Here is an 18,905-nt window from a genome sequence, read left to right on the forward strand (position 1 = left end):
CAATGAAAAGCATATGATCCAAACAAATGAAAAGCATACAAATCAATGAAAAGGAGAGATCAAATGAAAAGGAGATGATCAATGAAATGAAATTGCTTTTCATATTGCTGGAAAATGAAAAACAAAGGATCAATGAAAAGCATCAAATCAATGAAAAGCATCCGGAAAAAATCAATGAAAAGCATCAATGAAAAAATAAAATTGCTCATCTCGTCCAAAAAAATAAATGAAAAGTTATATGATCCAAACAAATTTTACACATAAAAACAGTTGAACTTATGATCCGCTCGAGATCAAAATTAAGAGGCTCATTGAGAAACTATCATCAATCATACAAATCATCCCTCAAAAAAAAATCAATCATACAAATCATATGTCTGTTGGTTCCCGCATTAAAAGTAGATACGTGACTGTCTCTACTTTTTTACCTTCCTTTTTTGGAGCAGTTTAACCATTAAAGTTGACAATAATCCATGACCCAGCCAGAATTGGAGTTGGCATAAACTTCCATATTATTTAAAGTGTCAAAAGAAATAACTTTTGCTCATATATTTATGACTATGACAATTTTTTTTTTAAGGAGACGATGACAAATGACTGATTCGTATTTTCATGACACAATTTCCTTTTGTGAATTCTTTAAACAATGTAATTAGCGTACGACATATTGAAGCATGTTTTTGCTAGTTTGGACGTGCCAGTTTGAGTCATCTTTATGATTTATGAGTATCTATTTTAAAATTTCTACTTTCTATTGCTTTATAATCATATAATTTATCAATAGTCTATCAAAATAAATAGTTATCTAGGTAGCTCGTGCATTATTATTTGCACTCTCGTTATCAAGATAATTCTGCTCATATATTTCACTTGATATTTATAGTAGTGAATATACCAATCAACAATGTTAGTTGGGTCGACAACTTTTTCGTCGAAAACACGTGAATATATAAGGTTTAATTTTACTTTTGAACCCCCTAATTTCTCAATTGTGTGATTTTAACCCTCTTAGTTTCAAATGTGCAATTTTGACCCTCTACTTTGCCCCCTTTCTGATTTCATAGTCCCACATTGACATTTTGATGAACTATTGACCATGAGGTGCTGATGTGGTATTTTAAGTTGATGTGTCTTGTCCCTATTGGACAAGTTGGCTTGAATGGATTATTATTTTTTTTAAAATTAAAGTATTAAAGGAAAAAGCTGGTCACGTGATTCAAATAATTAACTAAAGGCACATTTTGATTAAGCTAATTTCATTAAATTCAAAATGAAATTGGTTTCGTACACTTGATATGTGGAGCCGTTGGTACACATTATCATGCCTGCCTTCCTGGCAACAGCTTGCTCTTCAACTACCAGAGCTCTATCATTATCATATATATATGAAGCAAGATATTCAACGAAAATGCAAAAATAAGTGCAAAAATTTAACCAACAATTACCAAGCAATGTAGAGCATTACCAACAATCATTTGCAATACCACAAATAACATTCTTTATCATTCAACAAAATCCTTTCACTCATATCCTTTGTTGATAATGCTGAAAAGCCTCGATCGAACTGAGTCCAAATCTAACACATTCATGACACTGCAAAACATAAGGTTCTCATCTACCTGCATCGAGAAACCAATTAACAAGAAATCAATTACTTTCGAGAAAGAAAAAATTGCTTTTACAATAAAAAAAAATAAGGAAGATAATGTTGATCAGATGCAAAGTGCGGAAGTAAGGGATATTAGAAAAAGTATGAACAATTATAAACACATACCAAAAGGTCGAGAACTGATTCAACCATTCCTTTTTTCTTCCCTAATTTCCCAGAGCATGCCAAAAGAACAGATCTATGGAGATTTTTTGCTACATTTGGGCATGTTGGTGAGGTGTTCATCGCCAAAAAGCTTGACAAATGGGGGAGAAAGTTTGGGTTTGTCAAATTCAAAAATGTCTCCAACATTGAAGCTTTGGAGTGGGAGTTAGGAGAGGTGTGGTGGGGTGATGTGAAACTGAAAGTGAATAGGGCAAGATTTGGGAGGGAGGAGGTCAAAGCAAAGGAGGTTCCTGAAGGAGTGCCTGGCGTATCGTCAACAACTACCGTCACCAAAGGTAAGTCCTTCTTGAAGGCGTTATCCAAACCCCAGGAGCTGGGTATCGATGCTGTGGGAGCTTCAGTACCGTGTCTGGAGGTGGCTCCCTCGGAGGCTATGCTGGATTTTTTGAAGGATTGCTATGTGGGTTTCCTGTCCTTCTATAGGGATGCTAAGTCTGTTTTGCATGGTTTGAAGATGGAGGGTATCCATTCTATCCAAGTTTCTGAAATGGGGGATAATCTTGTGCTTCTCAAACCTTCCTCTATTGAAGCTTTCTCTAGAGCACAGGCTGAACATAAGCCATGGTGGGACAACACCTTCCTGGAAGTGAAACCCTGGTCTCCCCAGCTTGTGGCTGCTAGAAGGAAATTGTGGCTGAGGGTTCATCGAATCCCCCTCCATGTTTGGGAGGAGAATCTCTTCAAGTTGATAGGGTCAAGATTTGGAATTTTCCTGGATTTTGCCGAAGATTCTGTGGATCTGCATCGTTTTGATAGGGCTAAGATTCTGGTTTCCACTTCCAGAATGGGAGTCATCAATGATGATCTTAATATCTGTGTGATGGGTGTTGTCTACCATCTTTGGGTGGTGGAAGAGAGTGTCTCGTTGGTGATCTTTAATCCTGATTCAGAGGGCGGTTCGGAGGATGGTAGAGGATCTTTTTCCGGCGAGGGTGATGAGGTGGCGGCGGCTGCCGGTGACGGGAATACAGTGGAAGTGGCCTTGGGGTCTAGTGTAACACCCAGTTTTCCCAACATAAAAATTTCATATTAAATCAGAGTATTTAAATCATAAACGGAATGTCACATACTACTTTAAAGTCATAAAATAGATATTAATAAATATCCTTCCAGGTTCAACATCATAAAAGTCTGGAAATACGCAGCGGAAATAGTTCGACATGAATAAAGTCTTGGCACCCAGGCCTTATCAGAAAATCTCATAATTTGGTTCAATACTTATTCATAAAAAGTTCATAAAAGACACGTAAGGAATAGATATGAAAGTAAGTCCCATCCCGTTACGTATCAGAGCACCTAGACACAAGTGAGGAGTCCACTCACGAACACTTCTAATCTTTATTACCTGCAAGTTACCCATACGAAGGGCAACATTTTCAAGCAGAAGGGGTGAGATTTCTCAAACAATAATATTAAACATATAAATCATATAAAGTACATTCAACAACTTAAACATCATTAACATATATTATACTCCATTAACTAGCATCATTAATCTCCTACATTAATTATACACTTCATCTTATATCATCTTAATTATAGACGTAAACATCATCATATAACATCAATTACTAATTCATAAACATCAGCATACATCATCAAATATTAATTACAAACATCAACACATATTAATCACAAACATCAACACATATAATGATCATAAGCATCAACATCTAACACCAAATATAATCATAAGCATCATCATGTATTTCACATAAGTATCATTATCAAAGCATATCATTTATCGAAAACAACTTCATAATTAAGTTCGTAATCAACTTCTTAAACAAACATCATCATTAAATCATCATCAAATATAAGTTATGACGACTCTACAATGCAACAACATCTTCAACAACAACTTAGACAACTTCAACAACAACTTAGACAACTTCAATATGCATGTGGTACCACCAGGGCATTAAGCCCCATTCGCTAAGGTCATATTTGGACTTGTCGGGCATTAAGCCTCCATCGCTAAGGTCATAAAGAACCTGTCGGGCATTAAGCCCCCATCACTGACTATGCAACGACACAATCTTCCTACAACTTGGACAACAACGTGAACATCTTATACAATTCCATTAAAATGGACAACTTCTTAAATCATGACAACTTAGACCGACTTATACATCTTCACTAAGATTCAGCAGCAACAAACATCAACAATTGCAGCATATAACAGTGCTAGAATATCATATCATCAATAAGAAATGAATCGTATCAACTTAACATCATAGAACATCATAATATTATGTATCATACAATACTCACATAATGTATTCCAACATATCAACAACAATAACCACATATACATTAATCAATTACATTCATATCAAAGTCCAAAACATTCTTCAAAAGCAAATCAAGTTTGATCAATGAGACATAAGCCAAATACTCATAAAACACCTCAACTAAATCCCTAATACTTAAGTTGAAGTTGGGAAACCAACCATAAGTTTTTGGACTAACTTGGGATTAGTTATGCTAAGTTTTCTTAAAGTTTTCTGAAGACCCACTTGGACTATTTTCATCCAAACTCAAAATGTACACATAATTTTCTAGTCACTCCAAAGCCATTAGAAAGCTAACTCAATTATCTACAACTTTCATGTTTACACCGAGAGCTAATTCAACACGGAAACGGGTGAAAAAGACACAAGAACGCAACAATTGAAGTTTTGACAGCACGCAACGAAAGCACAACAAGCAGTCACCCATGAGGGGCTGCCTTGCTGCGCTCAGGCGTGGAAAACTGCGCCCAGGCGTGGGAAGGCAGTAGCCCACCTGCGACGCAGACCTGTGCAGTCCCATTTTTTTTCGATTTCACCGTTTCGTCCGTAAAAACCTAACCGTTACTCCGAATCCGATTCCGTTTTCGCCTACGCGTTCTATTCGACAAATCCTATCATATTTTACTGAAAAATCATATTTTTAAATCTCCAAAACAGCTTATCCTAGAATCACTTATTTCTCAAAAACACTTAAAATCATTTTTTCTCAGAATCTCAACTTTTCATCCATTCTCATGTTTCTAACCATCAAACTACTTCTAATAACATTCCTATAGGATATCTAAGGTTTGTTCATGATTCTCTCATCAATTCTACGGTTCTTCATCATCTAATCATCAAAATCGCTCATAAACCCTAATTCTTAAACTCACTGACTTCTCATCTAATCATATGTTTTAAACCTCAAAACTATTCCAATAATCATTCTACGGATTATCTAAGGACTGTTCACAGTTTCTACATCAATCTAACAATTTTCATCCATTAATCCTCAATTCTTCACTCAAACCCTAATCCTCTTAATCTCACAAACTCTCCCCAACTTTGTTAGATGTAATCTAATGATTTACAACTTAATATTAAAGCAAGATAGTCTCACCCTTACCTTAATTTTGCAGAAATCGCAGCTCTCTCTTCTTCTCTTCTTCTCTTGGCTTTTCTCCTCTTTTCTCCAAAACTTGAACGTATGTTGTCAACTATTCTCTCAACCTAGCTTCCTCTATTTATAACCTTTCTATTCTTTCTAAATCTATTTGGGCCCAACAACTTAATCTCCTTTCTATTCTAACCCTCAATTCTATTTACACTAATAATTCTCATATTCTAATAAATAATAGAAATATGCCACGTAATAAAATACTAACACCTCTTATATATAATTAAATCACATAAATAGATTCTAACTTAATAAAAATAATTAAATAAAAGGAGGGTGTTACATCTGGCTCCGATGATAGTGATGATGGTGATGGGTCAGAGGTGTCCGTTCGGATTAGGCAGGAGGTGTGCAGTCCCAGGTACGGCGACAAGACAACAGCTTTTGCTAATCCTACTGGTCAACCTGCAGTATCTTTGTTGGGACAGGATCCTACCCCCCTTTTGGAGGAACAAACTCCTTTAGTTTTGTCTGATGTGAATCACGTGGAGGGGAGAGAAGCTAAGGATGTGGATGTGGACTTGGGACAAGAGGTGGATTTGGTGGAGTGTTCCTCATCCAATCAGAAGCTCAAGGATGTGGGACCCAGTGAGGACGCTTGGATGCCACGCGCTCAGGAGAGTGTGGCAAAAGGGAAAGAGAAAGAGCCAGATGTTGATTGTGGGTCCGGTGTCAATGGGAAGCACGTGGGGGATTCAGGTGGGCTTTCGCCTTCATGTGCTGGTGGGACTCTTCAGACAAAGAAATTAGCAAATTCTGGTCTCCATTTTTTAGAAGCTGTTAGAAGCCCTGCCCGTGTCTCTCAGGCTCATGTCTCTTTGGAAAATGGCGTGGCTTCACGTCATGAAGGAAGGGTGCCTAGTGTGAATACACACATAAGGTTTCCTCAAGAGGAGTCGGATATATCGGAATACAGTGATTCTGTTGACATTCAGATTCATGACTATTATCCGTCTAAACAAAAGCAAAAGCAGAGGCAGAGGTTGAAGGAAGGGAGGCAAACATATAAGCAACTGGGTGCGTCTAACGGTGTGCTTTTGGTGGAACAAGGGAGTGGTAAGAGAGGTGGGGGGAAAAAACGCAAGGGTGGACAGTCCCCTAAGGATTACTCCTTAGATAAGCCTTTACAAGTTGATAGGGCGGAGGTCAATTCTTATCAAGATGAAGATGGTGAGGAGGAGATGTCTGGAAATATTGAATTGATGGAGAAGGCACATGAGGCCAGCAAGGAGGCTAATTTAATGGCGGCTATCAAATTGTTGGGCGTACAAAAGGAGGTGGGACTTACTTTTCCTGTTGAACAGGGGGGATCTCTAACAACATGGTGGATATGGAAAAGGGGGATGTCAAAGTGATGAACAAAAAGGAGAGGGTTGTGTATGATCTATGATCATTACAACCTTTAATATTAGAGGCTTAGGATGGAGAATTAAGAAAAATAAAATCAAGGAGTTGGTTAGGTTTCATAAAATTGAATTCTTAGCCATTCAAGAGACCAAGATGGAGGAGGTGAATCAAGCTCTTTGTAACCAATTATGGGGGAGCGACGATTGTGATTTTGCTTTTCTCCCGTCTGAAGGTAGTAGTGGTGGTATTCTTTCTATTTGGCGTAAATCGTTGGCTTCCACAAATTTTACTTTCTTGGGAGAAGGTTTTGTGGGGGTTTGTTTGAATTGGGGTCCGCGTCTGCATAGATGTTTGGTGGTTAACGTGTACTCTAAGTGTGACTTGCCAGGGAAAAGGAAATTGTGGGAGAACCTTTCGGAGTGCCGTAGAAGCTTGGGAAACGGGGCTTGGTGTGTCCTTGGAGATTTTAATGCGGTGTGTGGAAGGGATGAGAGAATAGGGGTGAATGAGGAGGGCCCTTTAAATCTTTCCCTAGAATGTACTCTCTTCAACACCTTTTTGATGGAGATTGATCTTGAAGATTTAAGGTTGTGGGGCCGCCGTTTCACTTGGTCCCATCCTAATGGAAGGTCCATGAGTAGAATTGATCGGGTCCTTATCTCGGAGGATTGGTCCTTGCTTTGGGGTGAAGCTTCTCTTTGGGCTCTCCCAAGGGATGTGTCCGACCATTGTCCGTTGGTGTTAAAATATGGTGGTTGGGATTGGGGTCCAAAGCCGTTCCGTTTTAACAATCATTGGCTCAATAACAGTGGCTTTAAAGGGGTGGTGGAGGAATTTTGGAGATCCCAACAAACAAGTGGTTGGATGAGTTTTGTGCTAAAAGAGAAACTTAAGGGCTTAAAATTTCGGCTTAGAGAGTGGAACAAGGTGGAGTATGGAGATATGTCAACTAGGGTGGATGAGTTGAGGGGGGGAAATTTTGGATCTTGATTTGAAAGGTGAGGATGGTTCCCTTACTGGAGACGAGGTGGAGTGGCGCAAGATGAAATTCGCAGAAATGTGGCGTCTTCTTAAAGCCTTGGATGCTAGCATGGTGCAAAGATCGAGATCTAGATGGTTTAAGGAAGGGGATGCAAATTCTAAATTTTTCCATAATTGTGTCAAGGCGAGGAAGAGTAGGAACTCTTTGAGGGCTCTTAAAGTAAATGATGTGTGGGTGCAATCTCCGATGGATATGAGAAGAGAGGTGGTGTCTTTCTTTTCTAATCATGTGTCGAGTGTTCCTTGTGAGCAGCCAAGGCTTGATGGTGTTCCCTTCAATAGTTTGTCGGAAGTGGATAATGATGGGTTAGTGGCGCAGTTTTCGCTTGAGGAGATTGAAAGGGTGGTGAAGGAGAGCGATGGTAACAAATGCCCGGGTCCGGATAGTTTTAATTTCGCCTTCTTTAAGGAGTCTTGGTATTTGTTGAGAGATGAGGTTCGGATCATGTTTGATCAATTCCATGCGAATGAGGTGGTGCCTAAGAGTATGTTGGCTTATTTTGTGACTCTCATTCCCAAGGTGTCCGCTCCGTTGGCTTTGAAGGATTTCAGACCTATCTCGCTTCTTAGGAGTTTGTATAAGCTCCTCTCTAAGGTGCTTGCTAGAAGGATGGCCGCGGTTATGAATTCTATTATTTCCCCCTCTCAAGTGGCATTTTTGAAAGGGAGAAATTTGGTGGACGGGGTGTTAATTGCGGATGAAGTGGTGGATTATGCGCGGAAAGTTAAGAGCCAAGTTTTGATTCTTAAGGTAGACTTTGAGAAGGCCTATGATTCGGTTGATTGGGGTTTTTTGGTGTACATGCTTCGGAGACTAGGTTTTTGTGCCAAGTGGGTGTCTTGGATGAAGGCTTGTGTGTGTGGTGGTAGCATGTCCATCCTTGTTAATGGAAGTCCGACTGAGGAAATCAATATTCAAAGAGGTCTTAAGCAAGGGGACCGACTTGCACCTTTCCTTTTCCTTGTTGTGGCCGAAGGGTTTAGTGGATTGATGCGTAACGCCGAAAGAGTAAACCGCTTCGAGGGTCTTCGCTTCCATGACGATGGGTTGGTGATTTCCCATCTTCAATATGCGGATGACACTTTGTGTGTGGGGAAGGCTACGGTGGAAAACTTGTGGACATTGAAGGCTGTTTTGAGGGGGTTTGAGATGGCGTCTGGGTTAAAGGTGAATTTCTCTAAGAGTTGCTTAATTGGGTTGAACGTGTCGCCCGATTTTATGGATATGGCGTGTAGCTTTCTTAATTGTACTAGAGGGAGTATTCCTTTCTTGTACCTTGGCTTACCGGTGGGTGCTAATCACGGTAGAATTTCAACTTGGGATCCTTTAATGGAGCATCTTGGCAAGAGATTGAATTCTTGGGGTCATAAATACCTAAGTCTAGAGGGTAGGATTGTGTTGCTCAACTCGGTGCTTAATGCTATCCCTATTTATTTTTTGTCCTACTTGAAGATGCCGGTGAAAGTTTGGAGGAAGATTGTTAGAATTCAAAGAGAATTCCTTTGGGGTGGTGTGGAAGGGGGTAGGAAGGTGGCTTGGGTTAGTTGGTCGAAGGTGTGCCTCCCTAAAGCTAGGGGTGGATTGGGTGTGAGGGATGTCCGTAAGGTTAACTTGAGCCTTTTGGCTAAATGGCGGTGGCGCCTTCTCCACGGCGGGCAGATGCTTTGGAAGGAGGTATTTCGGGAGAAATATGGCGAAGGTGTGTTTAATGTTTTAGACGAGGGGGAAGTCAATTTGCCTTGGTTCGCGTCTAAGTGGTGGAAAGACTTGGTGGGTTTGGATAAGAGGGAGGGCTCCTCTTGGTTCAATTTGGAGGTAGTTAGAAAGGTGGGTAATGGTAACACTACTAGCTTTTGGAACCATGTTTGGATGGGGGAAGCTTCGCTTAGGAGTAGATATCCCCATCTCTTTGACATCTCTAATCAAAAAGACGCGTGTATTGGTGATATTTGGGAGGTGGATGGTGGTTGGGGGTGGTCTTGGAGACGGAGGTTCTTTGTGTTGGAGGAGAATTTAATGGCAAACTTGTTGCATGATTTGGAAGGTTTTGTGTTCTCTCAAGAGGATGATCGTTGGATTTGGAGACTCGAAGATAATGGGGTTTTTTCAGTGAAGTCCATGTATAAGAAGTTGGATAGTGAGGTGGGGGAGGAAGATGTGCTTGGCCCTTTGGAGAGGAGGGTGTTTAGGGACATTTGGAAGAGTCCGGCCTTGTCCAAGGTGGTGGCATTTTTTTGGAAGCTCCTTTATGACTGGATCCCAACTAGGAGTAATCTAGCTTTGCGGAATGTCCTCCCTCCGGATGTGCCTGTCTCATGTGCCTTTTGTGCTAACTCTGTGGAAACATCAACTCACTTGTTCCTGCATCGTCGCTTGGCAAGCAAGGTGTGGGATCAGCTTATGGTTTGGCTAAATGGGCGTTTTATTATACCTCCGAACCTTTTCTACCACTGGGAGTGCTGGAGCGATTTGGCGGTCAACAAGAAGGCTCATAAGGGCTATTACCTTATCTGGCATGCGGCGGTTTGGCTGCTATGGAAGGCTAGGAATGATATAATTTTCAATAACGGAGGTTTTGATGTGAATAGTATAGTGGAGGACGTCAAGGTTTTATCTTGGAGATGGAGTTTATCGAGACTAGATATCCCCTCCTGCTTGTTCTATGAATGGTGTTGGGATCCAGTTGACTGTCTGTTACGTAGGAGGGTTTAAGGGGTGGAGGCGGGTCTGCTGTTTTTTTGGGCTATGATTTGTGCGTCCTTGTCTGTCGTCTTTCCTGCTGTTTTTAGCTGCTATTTACAAGGCCCTGTTATGGTTTTTGTTCTGGTTTTTCTGGTTCAGGTTGGTCCCAGCTTTGCCTCGGCTTTGTGTTGCTGTTTTGGAGGTTGCGTGCGGTCTTCTGTTAGTTTTGCTTTGGTTCTCCTATCTCTTTTGGGGCCTTCTGGTTTTTTGCTTTCAGCTGCCTGTGTGCTGTCTTGTGTTCAGTGGTCAGGCTGTTTTGTTGTGGGCATCTGAATCATAGGGGCGGCTGTTAGGGTAGGACCTTGTTTGTTTTTTAGGTGGTTATAGGTGTTGACGCAGGGGTATGCTAGTGTCCTATCACCGGTATATGCAAGCGTCAATTCTCTTTTGGTGTTGTTTCTTTGTTAAGGGTGGTTTTTAAAGGGGTTTTTGTTCGAGCCGGGTAATTGTTGTGGCAACCGATTTCCCCTTCATTGTATTTTTTTCCACCCGAGCTTATTAGTGCGTCTTGCACGGGCTTGTTGGTTAATAATATTTGCCGTTTCAAAAAAAAAAAACAGAGAGAGAGATTTTAATGGAGCAAGAACATGGGAGAATAGTATTAGTAAAGTAATAAAATACAAAATGAATGAAGTGCAGTTAGTAAATCCCATTCTTGTTGTCAATCTAGAAAGAGATGAGTATTCTAAAAATATAAACCATCTCTACTACTTGACACAACCAAACTAAGAAATCGACTAAACTACGATATAATAAGTGTGTTATAAATAAAAACTTAACAATTTTTGTACAACCATCCTCGATGTTTCACTCTAAATCTTCGACATTTTTCTCACCGAGTATGTTCATTATCTTATAACAATCTCTAAACTCCTCTTTTTCATGCATGAATATATGATGAGTACCCCACTTACTAGTTAGACTTAGAATTTAACATGAACTACTAAATGTCAGGAAAATAAATTGCTTTCTTTGCAAGCTCTCCGGCAAGGATATCAAAGTATACCTCCTGTCCTGAGGGGGGAACATAATCAAAAGATTTGAAGTCCTCGGAACATCCTCTCCTAGATTTTAGTACTCTCGCTCCCAAAATTTACACTGATGTGACATCATTTATTGATGTAACATTCCACTCTTATAACCATGTGATTTTTATTCAAAATAAGAAAAAATGCCAAAAATTAATTATGATGCATATGGAGGGGCAAAAGTGCACCTAAATCTTTTTTTTTTTTTTTTTACAATAAAAGAATCAATACCCTTAAAAAAAGAAGGAATCAATATATTCACGACTAAATTAATATGGGGATGAAGCACATGTGGTTAGTCCCATCCAGCATATTATACGGATATCAAAATTAAGGACATCAAAATGACTATTCTTAAAGACATCAAAATTATTATTTTTACTTCGTAATTAGTATTAAGGACATTAAAATGACTATTGAAAATATACTTTTAGAGAACCTTGATTATAAATGAATCTTTTACAACAAAAAATACAAAAAGAAAAACAATCGAATAATTAAAAACGACACAACTTTATCGATTGCTCAGAGCACCTAAAATCTCAAGATCGGCCTTGGATTTTGGTTGTATTTATTTAGCGTTGTGTCTGCTATAGGTGTTTGTATAATTTTTTTTATAAGTTATTATAATTATTAATTAAAATTTTAAAAGTTTGAACCCCCTAACTTGCCACTGCCACTATATCAGACTTCCAGTTATCCAGATTGGAATTGGCCTTATGTTTTTGCATTGCTTCACCATAACTCCTTTTCAACTTTCGTACATCAGAAGGATCCACCTTATAAAATACCGGAAAAACGGAACGACCCACCTTATCTTTCATCGTATCTAGGATCTTTGAAAGTTATTGTAAGCAAAAGGATGAAGAAGCATAATTTTCAGAGAGGACAACAATGGCCATCATGGACTCTTCAATTGCATTCAGAAGTGATGGTGTGATTTCTTCACCTTTTTGAAGATTATTTTCATCAATGAATGTTCTAACTCCTTTGTCATCAAGAGCTTTCTTGAGATAGCTGGTGAAACCATGGCGAGTATCCTCACCACGAAAGCTGAGGAAAACATCGTACTTGAATCGATCTGTGACTGTGTGGAAAGCCATGATGAATGAATGAGTGTGGTTTGGTGAATATTAGTATTTAGATTCAAAGGAAAGAACAACTGTTTGTAGAATATCAATTATGCAGAGTGTGTGTACTGAACTCAAAAGGACTTTGGAGTATCTAAAGTCATGAAAGTGGGACTACGTTGTCAGTAGAAGCAATTTCCAGGCAATTTCCCCATATTGATTAAGCAAAATAATTTCAAGGATAGTCCGTACCTATGTTAAAGTAGGGGAGGAAAAAAGATATTCTCGTAATAATAAGCAATAGACTTTTTTTTTAGGGTTAATTAAGTAAATGGTCCCTATAAATATTTAGAATTTTGTTTTTAGTCCCTACAAAATAAAATCACACTTTTTAGTCCCTATAAAATTTTCCATCAACATTTTTAGTCCCTATAAAATTTTCCATCAGCATTTTTAATCCCTATAAAATTTTTCCATCAACATTTTTAGTCCCTAAAATCCTTAAGAAAAATGTCACAGGGACTAAAAAGTGTGATTTTATTTTGTAGGGACTAAAAACAAAACTGTAAATATTTATAGGGACTAAAAACTTAATTAACCCTTTTTTTTATTACAATAAACAATGCGTGAATAGACGCAAATCCTCTTGGAATTGTAACTTTTGTTAAAAATTAGGCTTAATTGCACTTTTGGTCCCTATCTTTCCAAAACTTGCGGTTACGGCCCCCTAACTAATTTAAATACAAAACAGCCCTCTAAGTATTGAATCTTTGGCAGTTTTGGCCCCCAACGCTGACGTGGCACCCTAAATGAGGTGCCACGTGTCATTTTTTTTTATTTTTTTTGGCCTTGGGGGCCAAAAATAAGCCTAAAAAAATAGGGGACCAAAAGTGCAATTAAGCCTAAAAATTACAAGACTTTTAAGAAACTACAAAAACCCCTTTAAAATTATCAGTTTGTCCTTTCCATCAATTTCAACTGTTAGTCAACATGATGTATCATGCCACGGCACATGGGGTAAAAAAAAAAAATTCAATTTTATTTTTTAAAAAAATCTTGATTGTTTTACGGTTGATAATAATCAAGCAAATTGATCTCTATGTCAAAAAATATTCTTCTCCATATGACATGCATCAACAGTGAATCCTTATTTGTTGGCTCTTGCACAATATCTAGTGATTTTTGTGGTAAACATAGTTTAGTTATCTTAATCTTAATAAGATACAAATGGGGAACAATTTTTAGGCCTCCAATCCAATGTGTCAAATTCTTAAGCTATCAATGCCAAATCATCACTTCTTAAAAGCTCATTTTATCATCAAATTTAGTAAGTTGGAGCAGAAAAACATGTAATCCACATTTTTTTTAGAATTTTAAAATCTCCAATATTCAATTTTAACCATCAAAATTTGAATTTCTAAATTTCCCTCCAAGAAAGGGGTGTTTCTTGCCTAATTTTGAGAAACAAACAAAACCCAGTTTGAAATTGAGGCCCACTTATGGCAAGCCCAATACTCTAATTATGCACTATTACAGCTTTTCTGGAAAAAACATAAATGCATGAAGCAGAAAGGGAATGCTTTCCGGCTTTCCCTGTAATCACGGCCAAAAGTTCCACTCTTCAGCCTCTTTGTGGAAAAAAATTCAGCTATGAGACAAATTCTTTAACTCCACCTCTGCACCAATTCAAATTCAAATTCAAATTCAAACACCACAATTCAAATCTCTCACCACTTCTTTTTTCTTCTCTCTCTGCGTCTAAAACACCAATTCAATCTCTCACTCTCTCTCTCCATTCTTCTCACCCTCACATCTTTTTCAATCAACAACATGAATTAACCCTAAATTTGAAGAAGAAGAAAAACCATTTCAGTTTCACAATCACCAATCTCTATGTATAACCACTCTCTGATGATATCGACGACGACATGGAGACTGAGCGACACAACTTGCATTCGAAGTTGAATCGCGTCTAAATCAGGTGATAGTCTCAGAACGCAAAACACCGAAATCGGCGACGGCGACCTATGATGGATTTGCTGCTGAAGATATCATCGTCCAATCAATTGAGGCTCATCGAAAGGCAAGTGACTCGGAATCCCCAAATTTATTTAATCTCAATCACTTCAAATCGTTTTTTTTTTTGGTTTTTGAAATCTTGATTTTGTGGTTGATGCAGTGAAAATGTGCGTCGAATCAGTTGAGCAAAATGGTGCTGATAACTGTTTGAAGGTAAGTCTCTAATTATTAATAACTTTTATTACTTTTTCTAAATTAATATTTGTTTTATAATCTTTGAAGATTTTTATAGTTGATTTCAATTTTATTTTTATTTTTTGGCTTATTTCATTATATGTATTGGGTTTCTCTTCAAGTGATTGAAATTGTATACTCACTGATATGTAAGGCTTTATATCTACATAATGCATAAAATGAAATGAAGCTTGAGTTTCTAATTTACTGATCTTGATTTAAGGTTTCTTATTTTTGTAGTTTATTTATATATCTATTTTAAATATTGAATCAAAATTGCAAATGCATACTTTAATCCCAATCTATCACTTTAATCCCTTTGATATTTCATGGCCTCTTTCTCTATTAAAACCACTTTCAATTCAACCCGCAAATTTTTGCTTTGTTATTCATGCTCTCTCTCTTTTTGTTTCTGAACAATTTTAGAAGTAATGGGGTTTTAGAGCCATGAGCGTCTACTCCAACAAGTTCGTTAACATGTTGCACGATTCAGATCTCATGGCGAGCGAAAATTGTGCTCAATCCGAACAGTTTATTTGATTATGCGTTGATCATTGTGTACCAAATCCGTTAATTTTTTTTTGTTCTTCGTTGGTTTGTTGGTTTTTTATCCCCTTTTTGTTCACTAAATCATGAACTGCAAGTCTGCATAGTTGTTCTGAACACAATTTTTGTGATTGATTTGTTAGTTTGATTGGTTTTCCCCCTTTATTTGTGAGTTTTTAGTTTTAGTTATTAATTTTTCTGTAAAGTATAGTGCTAAGAGAATTTAGGGATAGTCTATGCTTAAGAATTTCAAAACTATCATTGCTAGATTTGAGTAAGAAATGGGAAATATGTTAAATGAGGAACAATTGGTACATTTGTTAACTGATTAGTGTCAACAATAAACAGGTTGTCAAATGGCCCAATATCATTCTTCATTTTAGAATCTTTTTGCTAACTATGAATTCTTCAGATGCTTTGCTACTGGCCAAATGACAGATTATAATTAGTGATTTATGATGTTATATTGAATGAGTTGACATTTATTTAGGTTGGTTTTCAAATTCAATTTGTGAACAGGAAGGCATATTGATGAATTGAATTACTTACCGGATGGTCACAACGACTTTAACTTTTTAGTAAATGTCTTATTTTAAATTTAGTTTTGCTTTGTTGTGCTATAAAATGAGTATGTCTGCGAGCAATTGGGTATATCCACATGTTGAATAAGTTTATTTTTGTCTCTCTTTACTTAGGGTCTAACATGACATTGTGTGGCAAGCTTGAGATGAAATCAGACTTCACTATTTTTCATTTGGGCTCTTCTTCTCTGCAAGAGAGGGCTTCATTTGGTAAGATTCTTTTCTGAATTAACAAGAATCCTATTTTCTAGCCATATTTTGTGGATCTGCTATATTTTCTTTGAATAGTTAAGATTTGGTCAAAATAGACAATAATAAGCCAAACAAAACCAACTTTCATTCTCGCTCATCAAATCAACAAAGAAAAATGAGAAATTCACTCTCTCCATCCAATTTTCAAATGATACTTCTTTTTTTTGAAACTAAAAATGATAATTCTTTACATCACTCATTGATGATGCTTTTAATTTTTTGTAATACATTTAGTTTGTCTTTTCAAAATCACATCTCTAAATATCAGGAAAAACTCATTTAGTTGAATAAGTTTAGTTTTGTAAAATTTCTCCTTGCTAATGCTAATGTAATTGTTTCATTGAACTATATATTTTTCACAAATTATATTTGTTTTGATGGACCAGAATTGTCATTTTTATGTAATTATTCGATGGAAAATACTTTTTGCCACGAACCATAAAACAACGAAAAAAAATGAATTGCTACTATCCATATTTTCCACCAAAGGCGAATTTAATACTTTTTTTATCACTTAATTAAAAAAAAAAAATAGCCACCACCTGATTGTGTGTGTTGTTGTTGTTGTTCTGTCATTCATGGAACATACCATATCCCATAATTAATTTAGTCAATATGTTAGAATTGGTCTACCAGGAATAAATGTTATCTTAGTAATTCTTTAACTTGCATAAAGGATCATTGATGCAATGTTATAATTAACAAAAGGATCAACAATTTGGACAGCCGAATGGTCTCATCACTTTTTATCACTCACTCTTTTTGTGTCAAAGTTGGTATTATATGATAGAGTTTATACCTAATTGAGTTTTATTCAACTATACAGAAGGTAGTTAATCTATTTACTGGAGCTTTCGGCGTTATTAAAGATGGTGAGTTGTGGGACTTATCATGTCCATTTTTACTCTTCAACTGTTATGACATTTTTTTGACAGTGACTTTGATAGAATATTTTTCTTTCAATGAAAGATGGATGTACATTAGAGAATTGCATGAATTTAAATCAAATAAGCTATGCTTATTTTGCTGAATCTGACAGTTTTTTGATAGATGCGACTTGATTCTAATTTGGAGATGACTAACATATCATGTGTATTTCTTCGTTACATTGTTTCAAAACTATATAGATATTGCTTGACTTGATTCTAATTTGGAGATGACTAACATATCATGTGTATTTCTTCGTTACATTGTTTCAAAACTATATAGATATTGCTTGACTAAGTTATTGACATTTTTTACGTTGATCATTCATGGATATACACATGATATGTTAGGTATACATTGGAACTGATTGAGGGCTTGCAGTCAGCCATGACCTTGGAACTTTACTTGGGTATTCACTTTTTAAACTTTGTTTAGGCCAATCTATGTGATTTTTCTTAAGAGTAGTGATATTTGTACACCTTTTTCTAAACAACTTCCATGACAACTTTGTTTTTCTTTATTTTAATTGGTCAAAATCAATAGGGAGAGAAAAAGGTAGAGAGAGAATAAAAATATGTGAATATGAGAGAGAAAGTTGTCAAAAAGTTGTTAGAAATTGGTTGTACAAATATCATTTCTCTTTTCTTAATAGTATCATATTGGTTTACAAAGATGAAACTTATTTGGACTAAAATGGCTTTAAAAAAACACTATATCATTAGATTTGAAATTGATTTTTCCTTTAGATTACAACTCCCTTATGATTTTTTTAAAAGGAATTTTAAAATCACATAAATTTCACTATATCATTGTTTTACTTATATCTTAAGTGAAACAACTTTATATCGATCATTTCAAACAAGAAAGTGAGTCTGGACCTTTATTTTTTCAGCTCTTTTCCTCTTTGACGATATCATTTGTCACCATCTCAAGTTTTTGATATAATCTTCTCTCATACTTATAATATATTTTTCAAAATTGAAATGTCTGACATCTTTAATACTTATTTGGGTAAAACATCTCTCATTACATATCAAATAACATTTTTATTTTAAAGTGAAGCTTAAAAAGAATTGCAAATGCTAGCTCTTATAGTTTTTCTGTGTGTATGTTATTTTCTTTAGAGTTAACATACTTTTGGTTTTGAAGTGTTTATCAGGAGTAAGATATTCTAGGAAGGCTTGGTATACTAATTAATGTACAAGTGGAGTTAGATGCATGGAGTTTATCTATGGAGGACCAAATTCAAAGTGCATTATTGCTGTTATGTAGTGAAACAACAACACAACAAAATAATTAACAATAAAGTTACATGGCCAACAATATAGTTGCAAAGTTTATGTATAGTTTATGTATAGATTATGAGTAATTTTTAATTTAAATTCTTGAACCAAAACTTTGTTGTTTTTATTTAGAATTGAATAATTGATTTTGTGTTTCATATCACTGTAAATTTATAAATCTCTTCTTCAGTTATATGATTGAGTTAACTAAATATTGAAGAAAATATGCAAAATCTTCCTTTGGATAAATTCATGGCCCTGTATAAAAAAATAATAGGATGTAAAACATTACACGGGATACTTCCTAAATCTTCCTCTGGATAGTGTATTTTCGGTCTTCTACTCTCTCGATAATATACAAACACTCTATTAATGCGTTAATCCAACAAGATAGTAGTTGTAAACATGCCTTTTGTTCAAAATACAATTAAATTACATGACAAACTTCACCCACAATTTAAACTCAAAATTCAAATATTCACACTTTTAATCTCTCTCACTCTCTCTTTCTTCTTCTTCTTCTCCTTCTCTCTCATATGACATAAATCAT

The 18,905-nt window shown here is 36.5% G+C and overlaps 1 protein-coding gene and 1 long non-coding RNA gene across 2 annotated transcripts; both read left to right on the top strand.

Moving 5' to 3' along the window:
* The first annotated feature begins 6,784 nt into the window (after nt 1-6,784).
* Nucleotides 6,785-7,621, top strand: LOC146917790 (uncharacterized). Its single transcript, XM_085721932.1, has one exon. It carries the CDS (start codon nt 6,785-6,787, stop codon nt 7,619-7,621), a length of 837 nt encoding a protein of 278 aa, XP_085578058.1.
* A 6,470-nt stretch (nt 7,622-14,091) lies between these two features.
* On the top strand, nt 14,092-18,548 carry LOC146917791 (uncharacterized). Its single transcript, XR_015015892.1, has 6 exons — nt 14,092-14,596; nt 14,693-14,745; nt 16,008-16,103; nt 16,972-17,017; nt 17,423-17,481; nt 18,222-18,548. It is a non-coding gene; the product is annotated as an uncharacterized LOC146917791 (long non-coding RNA).
* The last annotated feature ends 357 nt before the right edge of the window (nt 18,549-18,905 follow it).

This window comes from Medicago sativa, chromosome 6 (genome assembly GCF_051527215.1).
Source record: "Medicago sativa cultivar Bolivia chromosome 6, Bolivia_mono, whole genome shotgun sequence".
NCBI lineage: Eukaryota > Viridiplantae > Streptophyta > Magnoliopsida > Fabales > Fabaceae > Medicago > Medicago sativa.